This window comes from Bubalus bubalis, chromosome 12 (genome assembly GCF_019923935.1).
Source record: "Bubalus bubalis isolate 160015118507 breed Murrah chromosome 12, NDDB_SH_1, whole genome shotgun sequence".
In the NCBI taxonomy this organism is placed as follows: Eukaryota; Metazoa; Chordata; class Mammalia; order Artiodactyla; family Bovidae; genus Bubalus; species Bubalus bubalis.
In genome coordinates, this window is record NC_059168.1 from 2,729,769 (window position 1) to 2,757,322 (window position 27,554).

The window sequence follows — 27,554 nt, forward strand, 5'->3', positions numbered from 1 at the left end:
GGAGGCAGATGGTCACAACTTGTATTGGCTCCTGAAACCACCTTTAAGTAGGCCCGGGGTAGCGGCTGGGGGAGGGGGGGCAGGGAAAAGAAACTGGAACCGTCACCCCGCAGTAGGCACCTCATTTACTGAATCAGCTTCCTTCGGCTGTGGGTTACTGACCGTGCAGGAAGCTAGCTGCTCAAATCAGCAGATGCCAGGCCTCTGTTACAGCAGGACACCGCAGCAGCTTGTTCCAGCCCCAGCAGGCCCCTCAGACCGGTCAAGGGTACAGAGGACTCTTCATTTCCACTGCCTGTGTGTGGGCGTGAATTATAGAAGCCAGGCTAGGTCCTGGTTTTCTTAAAAATATCTTGGCCCTGGACAGGCTCCTTCCTATAGCAAAGGGGCTTGGTGCCTACCTGTGGCAGTGGAGGAAGTCCCACACTGCATGGTTATCTGAAGCATTCAAGACTAACATTCCTGGAGGGAAAGGCTGCAAGTAATCATTCTTCCCTTCAAGTGGTGGGAGCCCCATCCTCACATCAGCCAGTCCACACAAGTTTAAGCTGCTTCTAGGATGTTCCTCTCCACGGCCCCCACTCCCATTTTCCCTTCCCGGAGTGCTGGGAAGCCAGGCCCCTCCCCTTCTACTGCTTCTATCCCCCAAGCCCCGACTTCTCCCTTTGGCCAGAAGCCATGGTTGGCTCCCCAGAGGCTGTGGCCCTGGTCTGGTTCCCAGCCGACCCACCACTGTGGGAAAACACTGGAGCCTGGCCTCTGGACCCCGCTCTAGAGGGGCACATGCAGGAGGGGGGCCACTGAAGGGCGGACTGAGTGAGGCTGGTCCAGCCCCACTCAGCCCATAGGGAGCCTCCCTCTTGGCACCCAGAAGGTTTCAGCCCAAGTGTCTTATCTCCATGACAAGAACGGTTTCATTTTCTCCATTTTATTTGTCAATATAAAAATACTCAAATATTTACAACAAATAAATACGCGGGGACACAATAAGTTACACTGCTGGGAGCCCTCCTCCTAGGGCTGGGAGAGGATATGCCAGATCCACAGCATGCCCACCCCTCTTGCCTTCCCCCCCCTCCCCCACACACACAACCTTTCCCAGCCCTGCCAGGGAGGACAAGTATAAAATACCACTGAACCCCAGGGCCAAGTGGGAGGCCCCTCCCAACCCTTCCCCCCAAACACACAGGAGGCTGCATCCCCCTCCCCCCCACCCTGAAAACATTCATAGCCCTGGGAGCAGGACCAGGCCCCACCCCAGAGCCCTGATTCCCCCAAAGGGGCACAGCACCCTGCCCAGCCCACCCCCATATGTACATGGCTGCCCCCTACTGGGGACAGGTGGGGGCAGGAGAGGCAAAGTGATACGTCCCCTTCCCCTTCATAGCTCCAATGACCCACCAGGAGGACCCCAGGCCAAGGGAAGACTTGACAGAAACAGGAAGACTGCATCTCACACACGCGCACACACACACACACACGCACGCACATGTATGTACGTACATATGTGCACACATCTGCATTCACACACAAATGTACACAAACACACCCACATCTGCAACTTCTGCCTTGAAAAGTTTTGGCTGTTGGGGTCCCACGCGTCTGTGATCCACAGCCTCTCACAGAGGAGGAAGGTGCCCTCTGCAAGGCTGGTGCCCTGGTAAGCCACACCAAGTGGCAGTGCCCGTGCTGGCAGAGCAGGTCCTCATGGCCGGGCAGTGCCGGGCAGAGCAGGTTGCCCACGCCATGTCCCTGAGGTAGCTGGTGCCTGTGCAAAAACGTAGGGAGCCGTGCCTCCCAGGCTGCGGCCCGAGGGGCGCCCCCTCATACTGAGGACTCCTCGGGGTTGGAGTCCGGCAGCGGCTGGCGCTGCTGCAGTTTACGCCTCAGTTCGTCGGCGAGCTCGGGCAGAGGATGCCCGAGGCCGCCGCGGTCCTCCCCTCCCAGCTGGAGACGCACGTAGCCATTGGCGTTGGAGTTCCGGCCACCTCCCAGGTGGAGCCGTGTCGGAGAAGGCAGGGGCTGGCCGGGGATGCCGGGGGGCGGCGAGGGGGGCCCACCGCCAGGCTGGCACCGAGCGTGGCCAGGCACGATCTTGAGAGAGCCATCTGAGTAGTAGTAGCCCACAGGGTCCCAGAGCTTCTCGTCTGTCTCAGGGCCGGGCCGGAAGGGGGGGCTGGTGGGCTCCTTGGGCAGCTCCAGCGGGTACACCAGGGTCCTCTCGGCCGCCTTGGCACCTTTCTCCAGCTCCTCGCGCAGCCGCCGGCGCAGGGACAGAACCAGCAGCAGCAGCACCAGGCACACGGCGCCCAGGGCCACCACAGCCAGCCACACCAGCCCCAGGTTCTCCAGCGGGGCCCGGGCCTCCAGCGTCACCGACGGGCCCGCCACCACCGCCACAAGGTAGCCCTCGGCAGCCAGCCGGGCCCCCTGCTCCTCTGAGAAGCAGTGGTAGGCGCCGGCGTGGCGGGGCTGGGCAGCCATCACCACCAGGGCCTGCAGCCGGGCATCGTAGAGGAAGGAGCCAGGCTGCTCCGCGGGCAGGTCGCGGCCCCCGAAGGTCCAACGGGCGTGGGCGAGGTTGGAGGAGAGACGGCAGGGCAGCACCAGGTCTGTGCCTGCCACCACCGTGATGTTTTTGGGTGTGAGCCTGACTGTAGCGGCAGAGAAAATGAGAGTCAGTGGGTGCAAGACGCCCAGGCCGAGGGGGGACAATGACACCCCGGTTCTGGTCCCCCGAGGCCCGTACACCATGCAAGGAGGACTAAGACAACAGCTCACCTTTCTTACTGCCCCGGAAATTACAGATGCTTGAGGTATCCGAGACGGTCACGTGCTGGATCAGCAGGGACCTGGTGGGGGGAGAGGGATCCATCAGCGTCCCAGGTCCTGCCACCCTCCTCTCCCCGCTGGTCCCCGCACACGCAGAAGCCCCCCTCACCCGGAGTGACCGCCCACAGCCACGCAGCGGCTGCTGTTGGCGTTCCAGGCACAGTAGGGGTCCCGGGCGAGCACACAGTCGGCACAGGAGCGGTACTTCATGCAGTCGGCTGGGGGCAGCTGCACCAGCTGGGAGCGGGAGCCCGCGAAGAGCAGCTTCTGCCAGAGAAGCACAGGAGGGAGACTGAGCCAGGTCCGGACACGGCCCGGGCGGGGGCTCGGATGACTGCCAGGGCGCCAGGGCCCAAAGCAGGAAGTGGGCTGTGCTCGCGTCCCAAAGCGGGAAATCTGAGGGCTGGGAAGGCACAGAGGGCTTACTATAAGCCAGGAGCAATCCTAAGCCCCTTACAGCCGTGACCTTGTTAGAAACGAACAGCAGACCTGTGAGGCTGAGAAGTTTCCTTGTGCCTGCTCACTCACACCCATGTACACACACTCTTACACTCACACACACAAACCCACTCACACACACTCACAGACCCCCACACACATACCCTTACACTCACACACACTCTCACATACACTCTCTCACACACACACACACACACACACACACACACACGGCTCCAGAATAGTATAAATAGCGCAGGAAGTTCAGTTTCCGCAGATCCCGTCAGCCTCACAATAGCACCAGCAAAGCATAAGGCATTTTCCTGTTTCAATGGAGATCGCCAATCTGTGTGTTTCTGCAACTACAGGCTTTCTTTCTGCCATGGTTCCACGTTCTGGGGAACAACCCGAGCCTCCAGAGTTGGGAAAAGCCAAGCATGTGAAAGTGCCACAGACACGCGGGAAGAGAGTGGATGGGGGAGGGAAGCTTCGAGCGGCACTTCGGGGAACTGCTGACTATGCCAGGGGCTGGGGCTGGCAGGCAAGGAGGCATCACGCGGGCGTCAGGAGCCACAGTGGCACGAGGCTGGGCGGGCGGCGGCACAGTCCCCTCAAGGGGCCTGAAAACAGCTGACAAGCGCCGTCAGGACCAGGCTGTATACTTCTATAGAAGATAGGGCGCCCGCAGAGTGCAGATTCCACGAGCGTTCTTGCTCCCCTCTCGGGCATCTCCCCGCCCCTGGACTGGCCAGGCACACGACTGGGGGCCATGCGGGGACACGGTGGGTGGGGCCTGATGGCTACCTTGCTCCGGGACAGGACCAGGCTCTCCACAGGCTCCTGGTCAAACAGCTGCAGCTCCTCAATCAGGTGAACCCAGGGCCCCAGGCTCACGGCCTTGAGCAGCCAGCCGTCTCCTGTAGGGGTTGGGGGGAACAGGTGTCAAGAAAAGGGAAGGAGGGTCCCGGGGTGGGGCTGTCTCTGGATCTCCCTGCTTCGGGCACACAGGCCTTCGCCTAGCCCCCAGCCGCTGCGCCCGTACCCACCTGTGCCGATGAACAGCACTGTGTAGGTGGCCCCATCGAGCCCCAAGACGCGGTCCGCCACCAGGTGGGTGAGGTTGGCATTCTTCTTCACCAGCAGGGGGCGGCCCCAGCGAGGCCGCACCTGCTCCTCCATCAGTGGGTGCTTCTTGATGAAGTTGAGGATGTTGTCGGGCAGCTCCAGGGAGCTGGTGTAGCCGTGGCGCCGGTGCCAGTTGTTGATGCACTGGGGGTGGGCAGGGTTTGGGGGGCAGCTGTCAGCCCAGAGGGCAAGGCACCAGAGCAGAGAACGTGCGCGCGTCCCCGCCTGGGACAACTCACCGAGCCGGGCCGCGGGCTAGGGACAGGGTCAGTGTAGCGGCCCCACTTCTGGGCCTGCTCGTGGTACTCCTTGTAGGGCCCCTCGAACACCTTCTGGATCTCCTCCAACTGGTACTCGCACACTGCTGACAGGTCCATGTCGCCCCTGTCACAGCAAGGGAGGGACCCCAAGGGTCAGAGCTGGGGTGCCCACAGCTCAGGGCAGCGGAGAGGGAGCGCCCAGGCACAAGAAGGCCATGGCCACGCGTGATGTGGTGGCAGCTCAGAGTGCCACTGGGGGCACCTCTCACAGAGGGGTGGTGAAAAGGGCGGGAGCCCAACATCCTTCTGGACCCCCAGGACCTCCCCCAGAGGCCTGCCCCATCAACCATCCCTAACCCACAGACCCGCTCCTCCCCACCCCCAAGGGCTCCTAGCCAACTCACCACCGCGCCCGAAAAACCCCGAAGAAGGTGGTGTTGTGCCAGGAGGCATCCTGGAGCGTGTGCAGCGCCTGCAGCCGGTTGAAGTAGAGCTGCCAGTCAGGTGCGGAGCACACCAGCCGCGCCTTCAGAAATGTGGTCCACTTCCTCTGCAGCGTCCGCGCGCCCCCCACGTCGCCCTGGCAAATGGCAAGGGGACACCGTGGCCGGTCAGCCCTGCCGGGCTGCCGGGCACCCAGGGCTGCCCGCCCCGGCGGTCTATACCTTGCAGACGCGGGCCACGCGGGCCACCACCTGCTCGGCGTAGCAGTCGTACTCCACAGCGCGTTCGCTGAAGAAGAAGTACACTTTGTCGTCGTCCCCCGTGTAGCTGCCCACGCTCTCCGGGACGTAGGCGGAGCCCACGAAGTGAGGCTCTGGGGGGAAGGGGGGGTGTGTCAGCCCAGACATCGGGCCCTCCAGGTGCCTCCCACACCCAGCTGGCTTCTCAGGGCTCACCGTTGAGCCAGAAGGCCAGGTACTCGGTCTTCATGGCGTGATGGGGCCCCATGTTCCGCAGGATGACTGGCTCCGTGCCCAGGAAATTGTTGAGCGTGGCCGAGTACAGCTCACCGTCTACAGGAGACGCGGGGTCAGCCCACGCAGAGGCGAGGTGCAGACACTCAGGCCACGTGGTCCCAGAGTGGGAACAAGTCCTGGGGACCCCCAACCTGCAATGGGACAGCACTCACCCACAAGGAGGCCGGTGTGGCCCTTGGCCGGGTCATAGGGGCACTTGCCCTTGCCATCCTCAAACTCACTCCGCTCCAGGGTGAAGGTGAGCATGTCCTAGGGGTGGGGACAAGGCCATGAGAATGCAACAGGGACAGGCCTGGGGCTGGGGGAGAGGAGCAGCACTCACAATGTAGGTGCACTTGGGCTGGAAGGCATAGGTACCGCACACGTACAGGTGGGATGTGTTATATGGCTGCAGGAAGCGGATGAAGTTGAAACACTCCGTCTGAGGACAGAGAGGCATCTATTACTCTGAGTGCCTGGAACACAGGGACCCTGGGACCCAGACCAGCACTGGGACGGAGCAGAAAGAGCGTGCATCATGCACCCCCCGCCCGCCAGCAGGTCCCAGAGAGCCGACCTGGTTACTCTTCCCTTTCTGGATACACTCAGCCTTCTTCTCCACTGGCGCCTCCCAGGAGATCTGAGGATAGGGAGGGAACGCGTCAGCATCGCTGCAGGTACACACCAAGCATGTCTTCAGCACGGCTCGTGGCAGCAACATGGGGACTCCAAGTGAGAAGACACTGTCCCCACTCTCTGGGAGCTTATTCCAGAGAGGACCAGGGCCCCTGCTCCCCCAGCGCAGCGGTCCCAGCGAGTGCTGCAGACTCGTGGGTGAAGCGACATGCTCACCAGGGAGGATGGGTGGGGGCGGCCAAGCCCAGGGGACAGCCTGTCCAAGCGAAGTCCCCAGGTCCTTCCTCTCTCACCCCTGTGTGCCTCCCGCTCCCCCACCTCTCACCACTCCCTGCAGCTCCAGAGCCTCCACGCTGAAGGCAAACAGGGCCTCCCGGGCCCCGACGTACAGGAGCCCCGTCTGCTCAGTCAGGGTCAGCGTCAGGAAGTCCTGGATGCCCGTCTGGGAGAAGCGCCGCACCACCGTGGCTAGCTCTGCAGGAACAAGGCCGGAGTGACCAGGGCTGGGGTGAGTGGACCTTCCTGGGACTCCAGGCATCCCCTCTTCCCCAGAATTAGCCCTCCTCTATGCAATGGTCACCGTACATTAGAGCCAGCACCCCACAAGCAGATGCCAGCCAGGCTCCTCTGACCAGCAATAAAGGGCATTTTCTGAATAGGCTTTTGACTCTGACAGCTCCACCCAGGCCTCCCTGGCTTTCCCCACCCAGGGAGGCAAATCTGGGCTGGAGAGGAGGAAGGAAGGATATCTCAGCCACAGCTTCCGGCCAGAGGAAACCATCAGACTGATGGCTCTCACTCTCAGGGTCAGTAGCCACCTCCCCATCCCGCCCCCACTTCCTTCTCTGCTCTGTTGCCCGCTGCCCCCACCAGGGTCCAGCCTTGCCCTGGCTCCTGATCCAGCTGGGCAGGATGGATGGAAGTTGAGAGCGTTCCTTGTCTTAGAGAACCCTTCCCTCCAGTGGGTCCCAAATGCAGGCTGCTAGGGGTACGAGCAGAGCCGGCCATGGGATGTGGAGACGGAATCGGGCTGGGAGACCAGGGCAGGGAGGGCGGGGGAAACCAGAGGCTGGGGACCAGAGATAGTGCTGCAGCCTGGGGCTGGGGAGACCTGTTGCCATCCGTTGAGCAGGGTGCCACGACATTCATGTAGCCACAGGATTCCCATGTCAACCCCCAAAATAGCTGCTGGACTGTCCTCAGGGTCCCCCTAAATCACCCTTAGTGTTTGGAGCCAACGATGGGCCCAGACACAGGCCAGCAAGGGAGGGCTTCGTTAGCACCGAGGAGCCTGTGGGAGGTGAGCTCATCCCAGGTCCCCAGAGCGCACAGATGATACAAACACCTGACATCACCTCTGCATACAGGTGTGTGTGCACAGAAGGGCTGTCAGGCCCACTGACCCCCTCCCCCACAGGAGCATGTGCACACACACCCCCCACCCAGGGCCATCAGATGGCACGCGTATCAGGTCAGCAGAAGGGGGAGTCTATCATATCAGGGTTGCTAAGGGGGCTCCTGGGGGCACAGAGCTTGAAGACTTGGGAGTGGGTGGTAACACCCTTTGCTTCGTGCTTATCTTGGCTCAGGTTTCTCTCTTTAGGCTCTCAGTGCTAGGGATAATTCCAGAAGTGAGATGTGGGGAGAGAGGTGAAGAATGGTCACTCTTGGATAACAAGGCAGCCAGGTCCTAAGCGTAAGGAGGGCCACCCCAGATCCTGGCCTGGACGACCAGTTCTGGGTTCCTAGAGCCACTCATATTTCTTAGAAAGCTGTGTCACGTACATGAGGGCCTTGAGCCCAACTGCAGAATGAAGCCAGACGTTCCAGAAGGCAATTCCTTAGCACCCATCTTCCCCCAGCAGTCCCTCCTGGCCTTCTGCTCCCCAGCGTTCAGACACTCACCCCCAGAAGATACCGTCTTCCGGGGTACCAGGTTCCACCACACCTCAGCCCCAAGGCCCAGGCCCCACAGCTCCACTACCAGAAGCCAGACGGCCCAGTGTGGGGCCATGGCACACGCCCGGGCTCTGAGCTCCAGGCCAGCTGCCCTGCTGGGGGAAAAGAAAGGGTCAGAATCATAGCCAGAGAAAGCAGACCGGAAGGGGGCCCACACAAGCCGTGCCAGGAGGCACTGACAGAACAGAAGATCTGATCAGGCCTCCCAGGGCTCCCCCCACTGCCCCAGCCCTGGGAGCCACCACCTAGTGCCCTCCCACACCTGGCCTCCTTCCCCACAGCTTCCAAAGGACCATGGGGTCTCCCTGAGGGAACGGGGAGAGCTGAGTCAGCTGGAAGAGTGGACACTCAAAGATCCTCCGGCCCTCCCCCACTTCTCGACAGGAAGTTGTTTAAGAAAATAAAGAGAGGACCCTCCTCCTCCCCCACTCGGGCCTTACAGATTGGAAGGACTTCTTAAAATAACCTCTGCGATCAGGACCTGGCCCTACTGGGGCTCCAATCAGCCCAAAGGGGATGAACCTGTAAGTGGGGCAGGCGGTAGGAAAAGCCCCCCAGAGAGGACTCGGTGCATCAGGCCTGCGGGGGTCGCGGTCCAGCCTCTCCCCTCCCCCAGCGCAGACAATAGCCGGGCAGAGCCCGAAACCCCGTTCCACATCACAGGGCTGAAGTGGGGCCGGGAGCTGGGCCCCCTGCTTCCCGAGGCCCCTTTGTTGCCCAAGAAGGCAGGCAGGAAGTGGAATGGGATGGGCGTGGAAAGGACCGGGGCTTCATCCTGTTCCACGCACAGCCTCCTAGGAGACACCAGCCCTCGGGCTGAGGGGCCGCGGGACAGATCTCTGGTCTCATCAGGGATCTTTCCTGCGGCGCTTTCAGGCGGGGGCGGGGGGAAGTGAGGACCTGGTGGGGAGCGTCGGGGGGTTCTTCCTGAACCGCGGGGGCGCCCGGAGCAGGGCCAGCGCCTGCTGCGCTCTCCCCGGGTCTGATGAGCCTTCCCAACTCAGGGATCGCGCCGGGACCCCGGCCGGGGCAGGCCATCTGGATTAATTTCCACTGCTTCGGCCCTCCAGGGCACAGAGACACAGAAGCTGAGGATCTGTTCACCCCAAAGCAAAGGGTCCAGTTGGGACCCCGTCCTGGGTTCCCCTCGATTCTCCCCTCCCCCAGCTCCGGGGATTTGAATGCAAACAAAGCGGAGGCGCTGGGAGCGTGGCGGAGCCCGACCGACGGACGCCCCCTGTCGGCCCAGTTCCCCAGCGCGGGAAGGGCGGCGGGGGGTGGAAGGGGGGCGGGGATGCGTTCACCCCCAACCCGTCCCCAACACACTCCCAGCCTTCCCTCGGTTCCTTACCCCAGGCCCAGGCCAGACCCTGCAGCGCGCTCCGAGGCTCTGCCGGCACTACTCCTCCTTGGGCGGCGGAAACGGGCAGCCCCGGGGGGTAGGGGTGTGTAGAGAGGTGCGAGGTGCCGGCGGCGCGCCCCCCACCCTTGCCCACCCCGAGCGGCAGGCTGCGGACGGCGCCCCAGCAGCTGCAGGGCGAGCGCTCCAGCGGGGACTGGGCAGCGCGGCTCCGGAGCCTGGCTTTCCAGGACAGCCCGCCTCCCCAGCGGAGCGGGCGCGCGGCCGGGGGCCGCGGCAGGGAAATCCGATCTCACAACATCGGCCTCCGTCCAAGCCCGCCCCAAACTTTCCGTCGGGGGTGGGGGAGCCGGGGGCAGTTCGGGGGCCTGGAAAAGATCGCGGGCGTGGACCGGATAGTACGAGGGACCCCCCCCCCCAACCCCGAGCACCATTCCCCCTGGCCAGTCCGTGCCTCCGGACCCTGGGGCTACGGGCGCCGCTAGCCCCGCTCGCGAGCCCCCGCGAAGCAGCCCGCGGGGGGCGCAGGGAGGCGCTCGGGCGGACAGCTGTCCTCGCCGCCGCCCTTCCCTGCGCCCCCAGACCCTGTCTCTCGCGCGTGCGGCGTCCCCTGCTCGAGTCTGGGGACAAAGCGGCGGCCCCGGAGAGCCCCTTGGCTTTGGCTCCGTGCAACCCCGGCCTCACTCACCTCTTCTTCGCTGCTTGAATCTCTGGGCGCCGCCCTCGCGTTCGGCTCCGACCACGGTCCGCCTCTGCCCGCGCGCCGCCGCCCGCCCGCCCGCGCGCGCCTGCCCGCCCTGCTCCGCTGCCCCTCTGCCACCGCCCCTCGGCCCGGCTCGGCTCGGCGCCCCTGGGCTCGGGCTCCCCGCGCCACCGCGGCGGGCGCCGGCTCTTTCTCCGCCGCTGCCGAGGCTCTCCGCCACCTCCCCCCTGACGTCAGGCGGGGTGGGGGCTGTCGTCGGAGGCCGGGGGCGGGACGTGAAGGCCCGCCCCGGAGGGGGCTGCGACCCGCACGCCTCCCTGTTCCCTGCCTGGGGGCTCGGACCCCCGCCCTTCCCGGTGCCAGGCCGCCCCGCGCCCAGCAGCAGAGATCTGCGCCACCGCGCCGGGAGGTGGGGCGAGGGAGGGACACCGGGCCCTAGCAAGGCGGGTGTCGGACTCACCCGGTTTTTCCGAAGTGTCCCCCAAAGCCAACCGTGCTGGCTGGGCAGCCCGGTTCGGGAAGGGGTCTAAAAGGCTCCCCACGCTATGGTTACTGGAAAGAAGGCGGGCGGGCCACCTCCTGGAGAGTATTCCAGGCTTCTCTTTGGGGCGCACCAGAGTGGTCTTTTGGCCCTCGATTCTGTTTCCTTTAACTCCCACTGACCCCTGCGATCAGACCGGAACGGGCCTCACCAGCCAGGAAGACGGACACCCCCCCACCCCGCCCCCGCCTCAAATCTCCCGAGACCTTGTGTCTCTTGTTTCTCAAGCTCCAGAAGGGACCCGCTCAGCGACCCCCTAGTCCTGATCGGGGTGAAACCACCCTCCAGTTGCGCTGAGCTTACCCTCAGGAAATGACTCCTCCTGGTGCCGCTAGAAGGCTGAATAACAAGTGACATGAGCCCTGATGTTCAGATGAAAGGGACTGAGGGGAGCCACGCTGGAGAAGGACTCGAGCCTCCGCCCACAGCCGCTCCTAGAAGTACCTTGTAGCTCTGGGCTCCTGGGTGGTGCTGGGCTGTCCTTGCCAGCTAGTTAGTCCTCTGAACTGGGCAGGTGAACAGAGGAACCCCAGGGAGGCCACCCCACTGGGACCTGGAGACAGGTGCCACCTCCTGGTCAGGGACAAAGGGCAGAGGTGAAGAGACTGGCGGCCCAGTGGCTTGGGTGGTAACTTTAAGCATGGTGCAGCCCTGGAGGGGAGGGACCCTTTAGGGCCTTGTCAGCAGATCTGGATTATAAATCAGTCCCGACAGGAGCTTTTGTTCTGGGTTAAAACTTGGCATCAGAAAAAGTGGAGACCAGAAGGGTAGTGGAGATAATTGGGAAAAGCAGCCCAGTTTGGATTCAGTAACAATTGGGTCTTTGCTGGTATACATAAAGGCCCCTTCTCCTGCACTGACCACAGCCACATCTCCCAGCTCCTTTGCACCAGAAAAAGAAAAAAAAAAAAAAAAAAAAGAAGCTGAGGCCTTGGAGATACTGGAGATAGGGGTGAGCCAGTGAATCAGCAGGGGTGGGCAGGGAAGGCTCTGTTCTAGTTGACAGGGTGGGAGATGTGCGACCCCCTTGTCCCAGTTAGACCCTGCTTCCTTAATTTAAGGGCAGGTAAATCCATAGGCAGGTACGCTCACATTTGGGTCTGTGCTTTAGACTTTGGAACCTGCCTTCACTCTGTCCTCATGACCACCCTTTACAAAGTAGGCACTGCTTCTCTCATTTTATAGATCAGATGAGTGGCAGAAAGGCATAGCCTGCCCAAAGTCACACTGATAACTAGCAAGGTCAGAATGTTAAATCAGGCTTTATGACTCCTGATCCCATCTCTCCACTAAGTTATGGGATATCCTGACGTTTAGGCCACAGACACTTCGTTTTCTGCTGTCTTTCCTCACCTCTAGGTGTGAGGATTACCAGGCCAAGACCTGAGCTCCTGGCCCCACTTGCAAGACTGGCCCCAGTGGAAACTCTCTGAAGGGGTTTGGTTTCACTGGCAGGGATGTCTTCTGTAGCTCAAGGCCGGCTGCTTGGTTCCTTATCACAGAGCTCTTCCCTTTCAAACGCTCCTTGCGTGCTCCCCTTTTCTACCCTGCTCATTTCCTGCTAGATTCTCTTCCTTTCCAGTGCTTGCCTTTTCCGTGGGTGGGTGGGCAGGGGATAAAGTTTCCTGCATGACTGTTTGCTCGTGATTCATACTTTAAAATGAGGGTTTCCCTGGTGGCTCAGATGGTACAGAATCCGCCTGCCAATGCAGGAGATACGGGTTGGATCCCTGGGTCAGGAAGATCCCCTGGAGGAGGGCATGGCAACCCACTCCAGTATTCTTGCCTGAGAAATCCCATGGACAGAGGAGGCTGGTGGGCTACAGTCCATGTGGTCGTGCAGAGTCAGACTGAAGTGCAAAGTTGTACTTCAGTGCAACTGAAGTGACTGAGCACACTCTTATGGAAGGGGCCCAGCATTCATACCTTAGGCCTCAAAAGACCCTCTTACTTACCCCATTTGTTTAACTGCTTGTGGCCAAGAAAAGGCAGATGTGCTAAATGCCGCGCCCCCCTCCCCCTCGGCCGCCAGGTTCCCTAAGGACCTACTGGCAGCTCATGCTGGCCCCTAGAGACAGATCTGGGAGTCTTATCTAGATAGCTAGGCCCCCCTTGTCCCCATGTCTTGGTCGCCCGCCATGGTGCCCCTTCCTTTTAACTCCAGCTCGCCAGAGGCTGCCTTTTGCCAGGAGCGGGGCCCAGGGTTCACGGTAGGGTTTTCTAGTCCACACTGCTTGGCCAACTTCCAAGGCAGTCAGGAGCTGCAGTCAACCCACAGGGGGGAAATGAAACAGCCTGGGTCAGCCACCCTTCAGGGATCTGGGGGCCTGGGGACCGAGGTGAGTGGGGACAGAGGAAAAGGACTTCCTCCCTCCACTTCCTCCTGAAGGAGGGTTATCAAAGCTGTCCACCTGGGAAGCCCTTCCCTTCCAGCCCCTCCCTGCCACCATCACCGAAGGAAGCAGGAAAGCATCGGTCATCACAGCCCCGGACGCTGCGTTTCCAGGGGCCTCCATCAGGATATCCCCCAGCCTTTTCCCAGGCGCTCAGGGATCTGGAAAGGGTGAGTGGTGAAGCTGCCAGCATCACTGTGAATTTCTGGCCTCAAGGAGGCTGACTCTTTCACTGGTCCTGGACTGATGTTAGAAGATCTGGTCAGCTCCAAGCCAGTTCCAGAGAGGGCCCATTACACATCCCGAGGGATACCACACGCCCTTGGGTGACCTGAGTGCACACCTCTGCTCAGGTTACAGTGGGGCCTCTGGAGGGCCTGAGCTGGCACCCACACCTCCTCCCTCCTTGGTGTCTGTTTCTCTCTCGGGGGTGAGTGTGCTTGAGGGGAGGGGGCGGTGCACAAGAGCCCGGCCTGGAGAGGACGGGGTCCTGAGCTGGACACTCGAGCCCTCTCTCTCAGCCCAGCAGGGGCGGCTTCGAGAATTTGGAAAAATCCCCACTTCAGTTTCTTAGGCCTCCCTTGGCAGCGAGAACAAAGAAGGGAAATTTCAAAGGTGATTTCCAGGTTTCCAGAGCAAACTGAATAGCCGAGCACTAACCGTCAGGATGTGCAGTGTCAGGAGCCGGGGCCGCCCTGAAGGGGGCTGAGGAGGTGGCTTCCCGCAGCCGCCGCTCTGTTATCAGAGGATCTCAGGCCTACCTGATGCTCCTGGGGCCTCTGCAGCGCCCTGGCCGAGGGGGCCTGTGACATGGCCAGGAAAAGAAACCAGAACTCCCAGGCAAGCTGCCTGGGCCTCCAAGCCTGCCTGGCAGAGAGCTTCTCCACCCCTCACCTGGCAAAGGCAGGGAGACAACCTGCATGGTGCCTGGCGCCCTGCTGTGAGCTCGTGCCCTTTGAATTATAGATGCCCCTGACTCCCAGCAGCTCCCCAGGTGGTGCAGTGGTAAAGAACACACCTGCCAATGCAGGAGATGCAAGAGACGTGGGCTCGATCCCTGGGTTGAGAAGATCCCCTGGAATAGGGAATGGCAACCCACTCCAGTATTCTTGCCTGGAGACTCCCATGGACAGAGGAGCCTGGTGAGCTAGTCCATAGGGTCGCAGAGTCCGACACAACTGAATGATTGGGCCCACACACCAGCTCCCAGCATTCTGGGGACCCAGTGAGGACCTCCAACAGGCCCAGGGAGTGATGGGCTGCCCTTTGGGTCTGCAAATTGAGGCACTTGGCCTGGAAGGGCCTTTATTTTGGGGGAGTCTCTCTCCTCCTTAACCAGTCTTAACTTGGCATGACAGAACAGAGGAGAGGGACAAATAAACAGAGACAGTCACAAGCACAGCCATGGTCAACGCGGGCAGACGCTAGGGGCTGAGCTGGATCATGGGCACGGGCCCAGTGCGCAGGGCTACTTCCTCTTCAACTCCTGTGGCCCCTGCAAAACCCCTTCCAACCTAGAAAGGCTGAGGAAGGGCCCGAGACTAGCAATGGATTCTCAGGACAGAGAGAGAAAGCGATACTCAGAGAAAGTGATACCCATGGATATCCTGGGGGTGCTGAAGGATACCTGCTCTCAAAGGGAGCAGGTCGAAGACATCTAGCGCCCCTTTAGGGATCAGGGCCCACAAAACCTGATCTTGGGTAAGGCCAAGAGAAAACAAAAAGTATTGGCAACTAACCAACCCCACTCCCAACACCTAAGTCTGGGAGTTGATTTCAGAGCTCAACAATAAACCGAATTAAGGGTAATTACAGCCCTCATCTACCATTTCACCCCATGGCTCTTCCCCAGTGGCAGCAGGGGCGTGGTTTCAGACTGGTCCAAACGGATGTCCCCCACCCCTGCTCCCGGGGTTTCTGACAGCTTTCAGGCCATAGCCAAGACTGTTCATAAACCCTGAAGGTTTAATAAACAGTCCTCTGCTGCAGGGGGCAGGGCGGGGCCTGAGACTGACCCCAGGTGAGAATTCTGCAAAGCACAAGCGGAGAAATCAGGAAACTGGACGCTGGGCACAGGCCCTCAGTAAAGGATCGGAGGAACTCTTCTAAACCACTGATGCTGAGACTTTAGTGTGCAGAAAGAACCCTCACATAAACAACACAGGGAGAAGTGGAGGAGGGTGGGGAGGATGGTGGCTGGGGGGCTCGGGAGGCCCAGGGAAACCAGAGTTTTGGAGACGATGGTCTTGGGGAGCAGAGACAATGGGGAAGGGATGGAGACGTGCAAGGCAGAACCCTTGCCCAGCGGGCCTCAGGGCAGCGGGGGAGGCAGGCGCTCGCTTCGGCTGGTTGGTCTTCTCCTGGCCTCCATCCTCCATGACTCGTTACCTAGGCCATGTTCAGTTCTTGCGAGCCAGGAGCACCGGGCCACCCTTGCCCTGCTCCATTAGACACCTTCCCAGAGTCTGAAGTACTGGGCCTGTGGCAAAGAGAAAAACATGGTGTGATGGTCTGGGCCCTTGGGGCCCATGGACCTGATGTTCCCTGACTCTCCATTGCCCCTTGAACATCCACCAAGGCCTCCTGCCACTCGCTAAGCCCCAGGGCTCCAGGGGCTCCTGTCCAGGTGAGGATGCGGCAGGTCAACAGGTCGCCCGGCCACAGCTCTGCCTTGCTTCCCTCTACTGCCAGCTCGCAGGCCCAGGCGGTATGAGGGGAAGCTGGGGCCTGGCCCTGGCTCGGCCAAGCCGCCAATCATTTTTCCTTCTTTTCATGACAAGCACACCGCTTCCCACCAGAGACCAGTGTGATCTAGTCCCTCAGGGGTGGAGGGTGAGGCTTGCTCTTCAGCTTTCTCAGAGACTTGTGCAATCTGAGACCCAAGCCACAGCCTGTGGCTGATGTGTCAGCCCCAAGTCAGAGGTTACGGGCCACTGGGGGGTGGGGCACAGAGGAGAAGGAAAGCTGGGGGCTCAGGGGCAGTGGGAGGGGAGTTGGAGACAGAGTTCTTAGGAGACCCAGCTCATCTCTATCAGGGGCTGGGGGTGGGACGGCTGCTTATTGGCAGAACCAACAAGAGGCCAGAAGCCAGGCTGCCAGAGAGAGGGGCTGGACCGTGCTTAATTCTGCAGGCGTGCAAGTCAGGCTGGCTTGGTGCCTTGGTCTTGATATTTGCAAGCCACAGCCTGCGTGATGGAGCAAGCTGTTTAACCTCTCAGTGACTCTTCGCTAGCTTGACCATCTGTAAAATGGGATCACAACAATACCTGCCTCATGGAGGGGGGCGGTTATGTGGATTTATGTAGAAGAGGATCTTTGTTCAATAAATACTAGCTATGAATATTATCACAAATCAATCCTAAAGGAAATCAACCCTGAATATTAATTGGAAGGACTGATGCTGAAGCTGAAGCTCCGATACTTTGGCCACCTGATGTGAAGAGCTGACTCACTGGAAAAGACCCTGATGCTGGGAAAGACTGAGGGCAGGAGGAGAAGGGGGCGACAGGATGAGATAGTTGGATGGCATCACTGACTCAATGGACATGAGTTTGAGCAAACTCTCGGAGATAGTGAAGGATGGGAGTGCCTGGGTTGCTGCAGCTCATGGGGTCACATGCAAAGAGTTTGACACGACTGAGTGACTGAACAATTATCACTCCTAGAGTCTGAAAAATCAGGAGCGCAGGGTCATTGCTACAAAAATTAGGAGGAACGAGAGCCGCTATGAGTCGGGCACGACTGAGCGACTTTACTTTCACTTTTCACTTTTATGCATTGGAGAAGGAAATGGCAACCCACTCCAGTGTTCTTGCCTGGAGAATCCCAGGGACGGGGGAGCCTGGTGGGCTGCCGTCTCTGGGGTCGCACAGAGTCGGACACGACTGAAGTGACTTAGCAGCAGCAGCAGCAGCAGAGCCGCCTGGGTGTGTTCCTCCCAGCAGAGTGGGAGGCCAACCTCAAGCCTGCAGGACAGCTGGGCAGAGGGTGGACAGCTGGTGCCTCTGGTGTCCCTTCCTGGCACCGCTCTCGACAAACCGGCCCTCTGGTCTAGGCGCCTCCCTCTCTCTGGGGTGAAGTTTCTCTTTGCCTTTACCCAGGAGTCAGCTTGTCTGTGTCCCCCTCACTGCACCCTACCCTGGGCATTTGACCCTTGATAAGACAGATGATGGTCCACCAGGGATGCATCTCCCCGCAACCCCCCACTGCCCTCTCCCATCTCCCAGCCAGGAGCCTGGCAGCTGCAGAGTGGGTAGGCGCTCTGCGGGCTCTGGTCAGGCGACTGGCCACTCCCCCTCCAAGCCTGGGGGTGGGCGGGTGGGGTGCCACCTGGGGCTGGCACTGTGCCAGCAGCTCCTGCCAGCGGGTGTGGGTCTGGGCAGCTAGGTCCTTGAGTGTGGTCCAATGCATGGCCTGGGGGCTCTCCCGGATACGGGTGTTGATGTGGCGGTCCAACTGCATGCAGAGCAGCTGCAGCTTTCCCTGCAGAGGCCACGGGAGGGCAGGGAGGGCAGGGAGGGCGGGCCACAGGGTGGGGGAGGGGAGCACGGAGTTAGAGAAAGAGGAGGATGGGTTTGAGTGACTGCTCAGCAGTGGGGCAGGAAAGGGAGGGGAGGCATGGGCAACTGGGGGCATGGGTCAGTATCCCTTCAGAGGGCCTGCTGGGAGGAGGATGAGGCCGGCTCCCCCAGGCCTGCTTTCTTCTCAGCCTCCCACTCTTTCCAGTTCCTGGCAGTGGGCTGGGCTCCTCCACCGCCAGCCCCAGCCCAGCCTCTCTCAGGAGACTCACCCACTGGTCTGGAGTAATGTCCTGGCAGCTGACCACCACCCCGGCCAGGGTCAGGAGGCTGTGGCACAGGTAGCAGACCTGGGGAGAGACGGGCTTCCTTGACTCCACTGCTGCAAGCCCAGCCCGGGTTTCCTGCGCCAACAGTGTCCGGGAGGCATCTTCCAAGAGGGCTCTGGGCCCCACTCACTCAGCACTCCTGATGAATGGGCCCTGATGAATGACCATCCTCTCCCGCTTCAGTAAAGGAAGAACTCTCTGCCACCTGGAAATCCACGCTGTCCCCCAGCCCTGGGGCTCCCGTGGACACCCCTTCACAGACAGATGTGGGGGTCAGTCCGGACACCCTCGCTGTGCTGACCCGAGGAGGCACAGAGGGAAGGAAGTCTGGTTGAGCATTTGCCCCCTCACCCACCTACTCATGCCCTTGCTCTTGCCCCCTGGACAACCAGGGGTGAAAGCAGGACCAAGGCCAGTTCTATCTGATAAGAGGATGCTTTGATCCCCTGGTCCCCTTGGAGGCTGTTGGGGCCCATTCGTTTATGGGACATTCACCTGCTGCACAGAGGGAATGAAGGGCGGGGCGCACCTGCCCCGAAGACGGGCGAGGCTCCTGCCGTGAAGACAGCCGGCTCCTGGCACCCAGCGGGCACACCCCTCCCCCACTCGGAGGCTCCCACTGCCTCGTCCCCTTCAGGCTCCTTCTAAGATAGGAAGGGTGGCAAGAAACACCCCACCGTGGTGCCCCGGGCAGATAACCCACCCCGGGCTGTGCTGGGAGGGGACAGGCAGGCTCCAGAGGTGGCCAGCCGGGCTCCGGCTTGGTGATAATGGGGTGGGAGCTCAGAGTCAGCCGAGGTTCCCCTGTTCCCCCACTTCCCCTGCCCTTATCACCCTCCCCCTTTACAGCATCTGGAGGTGCCCCAGAAATAGTGACAGCCTCTTTGCACAGAGCCGGCGGCCTCCTAGGTGCAGAAGCTGGAGCCATGTTTGAGGACAGCACACACTCTGGAGTGTAGACATTCTTCTCTCACTCAAACACCATGTGCAAAATCCGAGGACACAGGCCACTTGCCCCGCTCCTCCAGCAGCACCTGTGCTGCCCAGGTCCCAGCCTGCTCTTTAGCACAACATCTGAGGCCTGCAGGTGGCCGATGCCATGGGCTGGCTGGGTTGGGACTTGACACCTGGCAGCAGGGGAAAAGTAGGAGCCCACTGGGTGTGCCTCCAGGCCGTGATGCCCTCGGGGGTGCTGGGGAATGATCCAGCATCCCTAGCCAGCTCCATCTGCAGGATTCCCCTTCCCCAGCCTGGCCTTGCCCTCGGAGGCCCAGGGCATTTGGAACTCCTGAGCTCTGCAGTCCTGGCAAACGGCTCTTTCCCGCCACCTCAGCCCCAGAGAGCAGGCTCAGGCCTGTGTATCAGACACTGTACCCTGACTAAGACACCGCCGCAAACACCCAGACACTAGAGGGAAAAGATACTTCAGGAAGGCAATTGTCTGGTCCATGAATACTGAATGAATCTCAGCTTCGCCTTGGCCCGGAAGGAGAAAGGGTCCTTCCACTTTTCGGGGCAGGAGGTTGCGGTGATGTGTAGTAGTTCTGAAGGCTTCGGGGAGGAAGTGACTAAACCCAACCAGGCCCCAAAGGAGCAGTAGGATTTGAGGTGAAGATGGCCCTGTGGGGGCGGGAATCACAAAAGCAGACAGACCCCAGGGGTTGATGCAAGAAGCTGAGGCAGGGCTCACTTCTGGGGGACCGACCGCTGCTGGGGGACCAGCTGAGCTGGAGCAGAGGGAGGGAGGGGCACCCTGGAAACAGCTGGCTGGCGGCAGAGGGCTCAGACAGTGGGCAGTGGAGGCCACTCAGAGCTGCTCTGGAGCAGGGAGACCGCGTGGTGGGGGACAGAGGGGGTTAGGGGGCACGTGGGGAAAGCAGACACTAGAATCTGTTGGGATAGAATCCACCCAAGCGGAACTACCACTCTGAGAAGAATTACAGCTCCTCCTTCATCTTTTTTTTTAAGATTATTTCTTTACACTGTGTGTGCTTTCCTCATATAATCAGAATATAATGCAAAAAATTTTACATTAATTCTAAAGGAGACAATGCCAATTATAATTGACCTTGTCCAGTTGGGTCTGGGGTGGGTGTGGGGCGGGACAGAGGGCGGAGACCTTGGAAAGCACCGAGCCGGAGTCTGGTCTTGGAGAGGGGCTTTGAGCAAGTGGAGGGAGAAGCTGAGAAGGGGGGAGGCCAAGGAAAACATCCAGGGGCAATGACTGCAGGGAAGGTGGCTGGGAGGGGCAAGCTTGGGAGTGTGGCAGAGGGCAGAGAGGACCTGAGGCTTCTAAACATTTACTTGTTTGCAGGTGACATGTCAGCTGGACCACTGGCTCAGGTGGAGGCTCTGGCCCGCCTTCCCCCGGCCCCTGACCCCCAACTCCTCTCAGAACTATCTTCCCGGCTGGGAGGCGTGGTGAGGGTGGGCCTGGGATCTGAAGACAGCCCTGGAGGGAAGTCTGTGCAGTGGGGAATTACTGAGAAAAAAAAACAAACAGGTTTCACAATTTCATTCTTATGCCGATTCCCATCATTGAATCTGGAGGGAAAATCCCAGGAATACGATCCTGAATATGGGGCTTTTTTTTGGCAGGGGGAGGTGAGGGATTGTAAGGAAAGCTGACCTTTTCCAGTCCTGTGTCCACTGCTGAGTTGTCCAAATTTGCTGGCATATTGAGTGCAGCACTTTCACAGCATCATCTTTTAGGATTTGAAGTAGCTCAACTGGAATTCCATCACCTCCACTAGCTTTATTCGTAGTGATGTTTCCTAAGGCCCACTTGACTTCACATTCCAGGATGTCTGGCTCTAGCTGAGTGATCACATCATCGTGATTATCTGGGTCATGAAGATCTTTTTTGTACAGTTCTTCTGTGTATTCTTGCCATCCCTTCTTAATATCTTCTGCTTCTGTTAGGTCCATACCATCTCTGTCCTTTATTGTGTCCATCTTTGCATGAAATGTTCCCTTGGTATCTCTCATTTTCTTGAAGAGATCTCTAGTCTTTCCCATTCTGTTGTTTTCCTCTATTTCTTTGCGTTGATCACTGAGGAAGGCTTTCTTATCTCTCCTCGCTATTCTTTGGAACTCTGCATTCACATGCTTATATCTTTCCTTTCCTCCTTTGCCTTTATTGTCACCCTGCTTATTTAATTTATATGCAGAGTACATCATGAGAAATGCTGAATGAAGCACAAGCTGGAATATAACCTCAAATATGCAGATGACACCACCCTTATGGCAGAAAGCAAAGAACTGAAGAGTCTCTTGATGAAAGTGAAAGAGAAGAGTGAAAAAGTTGGCTTAAAACTCAACATTCAGAAAACTAACATCATGGCATCCGGTCCAATCACTACATGGCAAATACATGGGGCAACAATGGAAACAGTGAGAGTCCTTATTTTTTCGGTTCCAAAATCACTGCAGATGGTGACTGCAGCCATGAAATTAAAAGACGCTTGCTCCTTGGAAGGAAAGCTATGAACACTCTAGACAGCATATTAAAAAGCATAGACATTACTTTGCCAACAAAGATCTGTCTAGTCAAAGCTATGGTTTTTCCACTAGTCATGTATGGATGTGAGAGTTGGACTATAAAGAAAGTTGAGTGATGCTTTTGAACTGTGGTGTTGGAGAAGACTCTTGAGAGTCCCTTGGACTGCAAGGAGATCCAACCAGTCCATCCTAAAGGAGATCAGTCCTGGGTGTTCATTGGAAGGACTGACGCTGAAGCTGAAACTCCAATACTTTGGCCACCTGATGCAAAGAACTGACTTACTAGAAAAGACCCCGATGCTGGGAAAGATTGAAGGTGGGAGGAGAAGGGGACAACAGAGGATGAGATGGTTGGATGGACATGAGTTTGAGTAAGCTCTGGGAGTTGGTGATGGACAGGGAAGCCTGGCGTGCTGCAGTCCAGGGGGTCGCAAAGAGTTGGACAAGACTGAGCGACTGAACTGAACTAAGGTGTGGGAACAGCAAGAAGGAATACGTAATTCTGAAGAAAAGCCCTTTAAATCACCTTTTATAAGTCGATTTTCCAAAGGACAACACCTACCTGGAAGGATGACTGGGAGCACGTGAGGGTGACCCCTGCAGGTGGGCCTAAGTGAGCGGAGGCCCTTTAGGAAAGACTGCTCTGATTGAAGGGGATAAGGTACCACCTGTGGTCAGAAATCAGGACCCAGACAGCAGTCTTGACAGTGGTGCTTTAGGAAAAAGGGGGCTTCCCTGATAGCTCAGACAGTAAAGAATCTGTCCGCAATGTTGGAGACCAGGGTTCGATCCCTGGGCTCAATACCTGGGCAGGGCATGGCAACCCACTCCAGAATTCTTGCCTAGAGAATCCCATGGACAGAAGAGCCTGGTGGGCTACAGTCCATAGGGTTGCAAAGAGTCAGACATGACTGAGAGGCTGAACACTCTGGAAAAAAGGACTTTGTTAGCAGCAGAGTCGCGTAGACCATTCCTCCACTCATACCCCCTAGACCCGCGGTCTCTGCTTTGAGGGGATGAGGAGAGGCAAGGCAGTGTGTGTCCTCTGGTTCAGACACAGGGACAGACCAGGGCACTGGGGGCCTGCCAGGATTCTCCTGAACCCCCAGCCTCCCCCAGGCTCCTCTCCCTGGCCCTATTTCTGTGAAGGTCAGAATGTGAGCGCAGCGGGGGCTCCGGGAGGCCCTCCGGGGAGGGGGGGTGGCTCGGGCTGGGCAGGAGACAGTAAACAGCCAGGTGTGAGGGCTGCGTTTCCTGCTCCATTCGAGCTGTGACCAATTCCTGAACTCAGCAAGCCCCATCCTGTCCTGCTGGCACCAGAGACGTAGGGAAGGGAAGCTGGGCAGAGGCCAAGCCTTGGCAGGCCAGGGCCGCAAGCGCTTGGTGGCCCTTCCTCCAGCCCGCGCTCCCTTTGTTGTTTCCTCGCTCAATTGTGCCTGACTGTTTGCGACCCTGCAGACTGTAGCCCGCCAGCTCCTCTCTCCTTGGGATTCTCCAGTCAAGAACACTGGAGTGGGTTGCCACTTCCTTCTACAGGGGGTCTTCCCAGATCCAGGGATCGAACCCGAGTTTCCTGGGTTAGCAGGCGTGTTCTTTAGCCCTGAGCCACCTGGGAAGCCCAGGTCCTCAAGGGCAGGTGTGTGTGTGTATGCGGGGATAGGGGTCGGTGTGGCTTCAGGGTCACCCAGCAGTGCGGGGGGCATGCCCCTGGTAGGGGTTCGTGTCCGTCCAAGCCTGGACATCTTGTCTGTAGAATGGGCCCCTCCCCCTCTCCACAGCTCAGGCCACCCAGTCCCTCCAGACTGGCCGTGAGTGGAGGCTGGGAAGCCCCCATGGGAAACAGGACCTGGAAACCTCAGTCCACAACTTGGGGAGAGGCAGAGTCTGAGGCATGGGACGTGCCTGAACCCAATGCCGACAAGAAAGGACGGTCCCTTTCCACCGCTGCCAGCGAAGCCTGCAGCTTCCATCTTCTGGGTCTGGTGGGAGGGCTTTTCTGAGAAGGGCTGTGCTGGATGCCTCCTTCCCGGCTCCAGAGCCTGGAGGCGGCCCTGTCCTCCCCCTGGGGAAGGATGACAAGGCAGAGGGATAGGAGACAGGCCCGCGCGGCTTGTCACCATGAGGGGGCTGGGGGAGGGGAAGGCCACTGCCTCCTTTTCTGGTCCATCAAGTTCCAACCCGGGAACTGCTGGCCAAGTCTCCGTTTGTAGAGCTTTCGTCATAAGACGAAGGGAGAAAGGGTGGACGTTTCCCAGGAAATTCATGCTTTAGAAAATTCCCCTCTAGCTAATGCCAAGGGAGCTGGCTGTGCGTTATTTACGCTAAGAAAGGGCAGAGAGGGGGAGGGAGAGGATGTCCCAGGAAGCCTTGAGAACTGTGCAGTTTCTCCCACCTCGGATCTGACCAAGAGCCTAGGATCACCCGAGGTAACCCTTTGAACCCAGCCCCCTCCCCAGACGCTGCCAGCCTGGGGCCCGAGTGAGGGTGGGGTATGGGAGACCTTGCCCTTGGTTGGGGGATCCTTCAGGAGCAATCCAGCCAGGCTCTGGGGTGGCTGCTGTGGGGGTTGGGAGGTGGGAAAACTCAGGCTGACCAAGGAACACCCGCTGGGAAGGACAGACTGACTCAAAGGACCTTCTAGCCAGCCTGCCGGGGCCCAGGAGCACACGATGCACAGGCATGGTTCAGCAAGCTGGCCTTCAAAGCCGACTGCTGCCCGGGCCCCTGCCTGGGGTGCCAGGACCCCAGAGCAGCTCCCCTGGGCTCGCCGCTCCATGCTCACAGGCTCTGGGAGAGAGGCTGTCCTGGGGCCACAGTCCACTCTGCTCTCAGCCCCATTTGGAACACCTGTGCCACAGGTCCCATCGCTACCACCTGTGGGTCCTCTCGGGGAGGGGGGGCGGGGTTTGATCCCTTGGAGACACACACATGCTGAAGATTGGTTCTAGTACCAGTGAAGTCTGGGAAAGACTGAACCATTTCAAGCCCAAGGCTCGAGCTGGGTCCTAATGAATTCTCTTCCTTGCTTTCTCCATTTATCAAACTGAGTCCTACAGCCCCACTGCACAGTACCCTGACCCAGCACACTCCCACAGAGGCCACAGTAGATGTGGAAGCTGAGCTTAGAGAGGTCCCCTGACTGCATGACTACCTCCAGTAAGGCTTAGGAGTGAAACCGATGTGCGTACATGCTCCCTTAAGCTGGACAAGCTGTGAATGTTTCCTAACAGATTTAACCCTGGGGGCTGCAGGCCAGAGCCCCAGGAGAGGCTGGGCAAATAACAACAAAAATAACTAGTCATGAATAATCCTGAAGTGGGCCTCCCTGGTGGATCAGTGGTAAAGAATCTACCTGGAGCGCAGGAGATGTGAGTTTGATCCTTGGGCCAGGAAGATCCCCTGGAGGAGGAAATGGCAACCCACTCCAGTATTCTTGCCTAGGAAATCCCAAGGACAGAGGAGCCTGGCGGGCTACAGTCCATGGGCTTGCAAAGACTGGACACAACTGAGCGACCCCAGTGGCTCATCAGGTAAAGAATCTGCCTGCCAATGCAGGAGACACAGGAGAAGGGGGTTTGATCCCTGGGTTGGGAAGATCCCCTGTTAAACAACAACTAGAGGAGGAAATGGCACCCCACTCCAGTGCTCTTGCTTGGAAAATCCCATGGACAGAGGAGCCTGAAGGGCTATAGTCCACTGGGTCGCAAAGAGTCGGACACGACTTAGCAACTAAACAACAGTCCTGAGGTAGGGTACGTGTGGGGTCCCAGGCCAAGAGCCTCAGCGTGGTGACAGACAGGTAAGAGGGGATGCATTTCCCTGGGCGAGCTGCTTCTGGACCTGTGGAAGGGTGGTACCTTCCAACACCTCTAGGATGCTATTTCTTCCTATCTTCTTCCACCCCACAAGTTAACTGCATGATTTATTCTTCTTGCTCAGGCTGCTCCTGCTCCAAGGTCACACTCTCTGACCTTGGCTTCAGTAAGCCCCAGAAGCAGCAAGTGGAGGGCGGTGCCCAAAGGAAAGCCGAGTTTGAAAGTGACTGACCAGGGCAGGTCACCAGCACAAGTCCCAGAGAGAGGGAAATGACAGGGACGCACGCACCATCACCAGGAAACGACATGACACGGCACCTCCTCCCGGCCCAGGGCCCGAGAGCCCAGGCCACAGAGGCCAGAGAATAGACCTCACAGCCGCAGGCCTGCCAGACGCAGCCCGGGCCCGCGAGGCCAGACACTCAATGCTGTAAATGAAAGCCTCTTTAGGCAAGGGCGTGGGCGGAGCCCTAAACGAGGAGCAGGATGAGGCCGACAGGGTGATGGGAGATGGGCTGGCAGCCTCCAGTGGGACCAGGACTTCTGGCTCAGCCGCCAGGAATGGCCACCTCCTAGACAGCTGCTCTCAAGGCCCCAGCTGGGCAGAGAGATGTGATATGACGTCTCTGCTGAGGCTGTGGGAGGACCCCGGGGCCCAGCCTGGGTCCCCCTCTACAGATTCCTCAGAAGATGAGCCCCTCACCTGCTCTTTTAGCTGTCCACAGGAAGTGTGTTCACAGACCTGAGACCCTGAGTTCACTGGAAAGGGATGGAGGGATTCTTTTTCAGCTGTATCCTGAACTTGGAATTGGACCTGGAGTGGCCCTGGACCCTGGGCTCAGCAGTGAGATACGGAAGGAACTGGGTGCCGTGGTGGGGCCAGGTGGGAAGGAGATGAGTGTGTTAGACGCTCAGTCGTGTCCGACTCTTTGAGACCCTATGGACTGTAGCCTGCCAGGCTCCTCTGTCCATGGGATTCTCCAGGCAAGAATACTGGAGTGGGTAGTTGTTCCCTTCTCCAGAGGATCTTCCCGACCTGGGGACTGAACCTGGGTCTTCCACGTTGCAGGTGGATTCCTTACTGTCTGAGCCACCAGGGAAGCCCTATGAAAGAGATAAGCTGAGGCAAAAGCAGGAAGGCTGAGGGCTTTTTGTTCCTGTGGATCTGCTGCAGGGGCTTATCTCGGAGCATCTGCCCCGTCCAACGTCCACGGGTGGGAGGAACCAAGGGGCTGCAGGCAAACCCTTGTGAGCGCGCTCCCACCCAGCCTACTCTTCCTTTCTGGCTTCCTGCTGGCCATGGGGTCAGGGGAGATGACAGGCAGGGACTGGCAGCCCTTTCTGCTTCTCAGCTGGGATAGAGACCCTGACCCCAGGGGGATCTGGAACCGAGGCCCTGCTCTGCCGGCTGCGCTGAGAGGGATGGGATTCTCAGTGCCTCTGTTTGGGAATCTATGTCTGGGTGTGCGCGAGCGCATCAGTGCATGGGTGCACTGCGGGGAGCCCCTGAAACTAGCCGGGGTGCTGGTAAAGGCCTCCTCCAGGAGAGGAGAGGCCCCTTGGAGCAGTGGCTTCCTGCCTTCTCTTTCTTATCTTTCTTATTCACTGAGTTGTTGGGAAGCACTTCCCTCCTTACATTTCCCACATGGGGCTCTGAAGACCAGAGGGATGCTGTGGACACTAAGGTTTCCCAGCGCCCAGGATCCCATCCCCTCCTTCTGTCAAGTCCCAGCCTCCTGTCCCCAACACCCAGGCCAAGGTGCCCCATAGTGGGGACTTCAGCCCTGACTCCAGTAGTCTAGGCCTGCCAATCACTGTATGCCTGGCTATGTGACTGGCTGAGAGGTAAGCACACGACTCAAGCCAAGCCAACCACACTCAACTCTGGGACTCTGTTAGGATATAGCACAGAAGCTCTTTCTTCTCCCTAGCTAGGGAGTCGGCTTAAAACTCTATATTAAAACAACTAAGATCATGGCATTTGACCCCATTACTTCATGGCAAACAGAAGGGAAAAAGGTGGAAGCAGTGACAGGTTTCTTTTTCTTTGGCTCTAAAATCACTGTGGATGGTGACTGCAGCCATCAAATTAGAAGACCACTGCTTCTTGGCAGGAAAGTTATGACAAACCCAGACAGTGTGTTAAAAAGCAGAGACATCACTTTGCCGACAAAGGTCTGTATGGT

General features: G+C 59.0%; 2 protein-coding genes across 16 annotated transcripts in view; both read right to left on the reverse strand.

Annotated features, from left to right (window-relative positions):
* Window positions 1-912: 912 nt before the first annotated feature.
* Window positions 913-11,328, reverse strand: SEMA4C (semaphorin 4C). 6 transcript variants are annotated; one of them, XM_006059879.3, is made up of 15 exons: window positions 11,117-11,328; window positions 8,156-8,301; window positions 6,576-6,724; window positions 6,192-6,254; window positions 5,958-6,056; window positions 5,788-5,884; window positions 5,555-5,671; window positions 5,321-5,472; window positions 5,060-5,235; window positions 4,635-4,779; window positions 4,317-4,539; window positions 4,075-4,187; window positions 2,942-3,099; window positions 2,782-2,852; window positions 913-2,654 (listed from the first exon to the last, which is right to left on the reverse strand). In XM_006059879.3, the coding sequence occupies exons 2-15, from the start codon at window positions 8,262-8,264 to the stop codon at window positions 1,825-1,827; spliced, it is 2,502 nt and encodes an 833-aa protein (XP_006059941.1). In that variant the 5' UTR covers window positions 8,265-8,301; window positions 11,117-11,328; the 3' UTR covers window positions 913-1,824. The 6 variants fall into 6 exon arrangements, with proteins under 6 accessions (XP_006059941.1, XP_025116431.1, XP_025116430.1 ...); XM_025260646.2 differs by having other exon boundaries at window positions 8,156-8,304; XM_025260645.2 differs by lacking the exon at window positions 11,117-11,328 and adding an exon at window positions 10,258-10,661.
* Window positions 11,329-15,309: 3,981 nt separating this feature from the next.
* Window positions 15,310-27,554, reverse strand: part of FAM178B (family with sequence similarity 178 member B) — a 105,478-nt gene continuing 93,233 nt past the window's right edge. For 8 of the 10 annotated variants that reach the window (XM_044925593.1, XM_044925594.1, XM_025260652.2 and 5 more), the window contains 3 exons: window positions 17,996-18,073; window positions 17,536-17,688; window positions 15,310-15,685 (listed from right to left, as the gene is read on the reverse strand). In XM_044925593.1, the coding sequence (XP_044781528.1) occupies window positions 15,653-15,685; window positions 17,536-17,688; window positions 17,996-18,073 (264 nt within the window). In that variant the 3' untranslated portion in view covers window positions 15,310-15,652. The remainder of the gene's footprint in view (window positions 15,686-17,535; window positions 17,689-17,995; window positions 18,074-27,554) is intronic. The other 2 variants (XM_044925595.1, XM_025260654.2) reach the window with 1 other exon arrangement.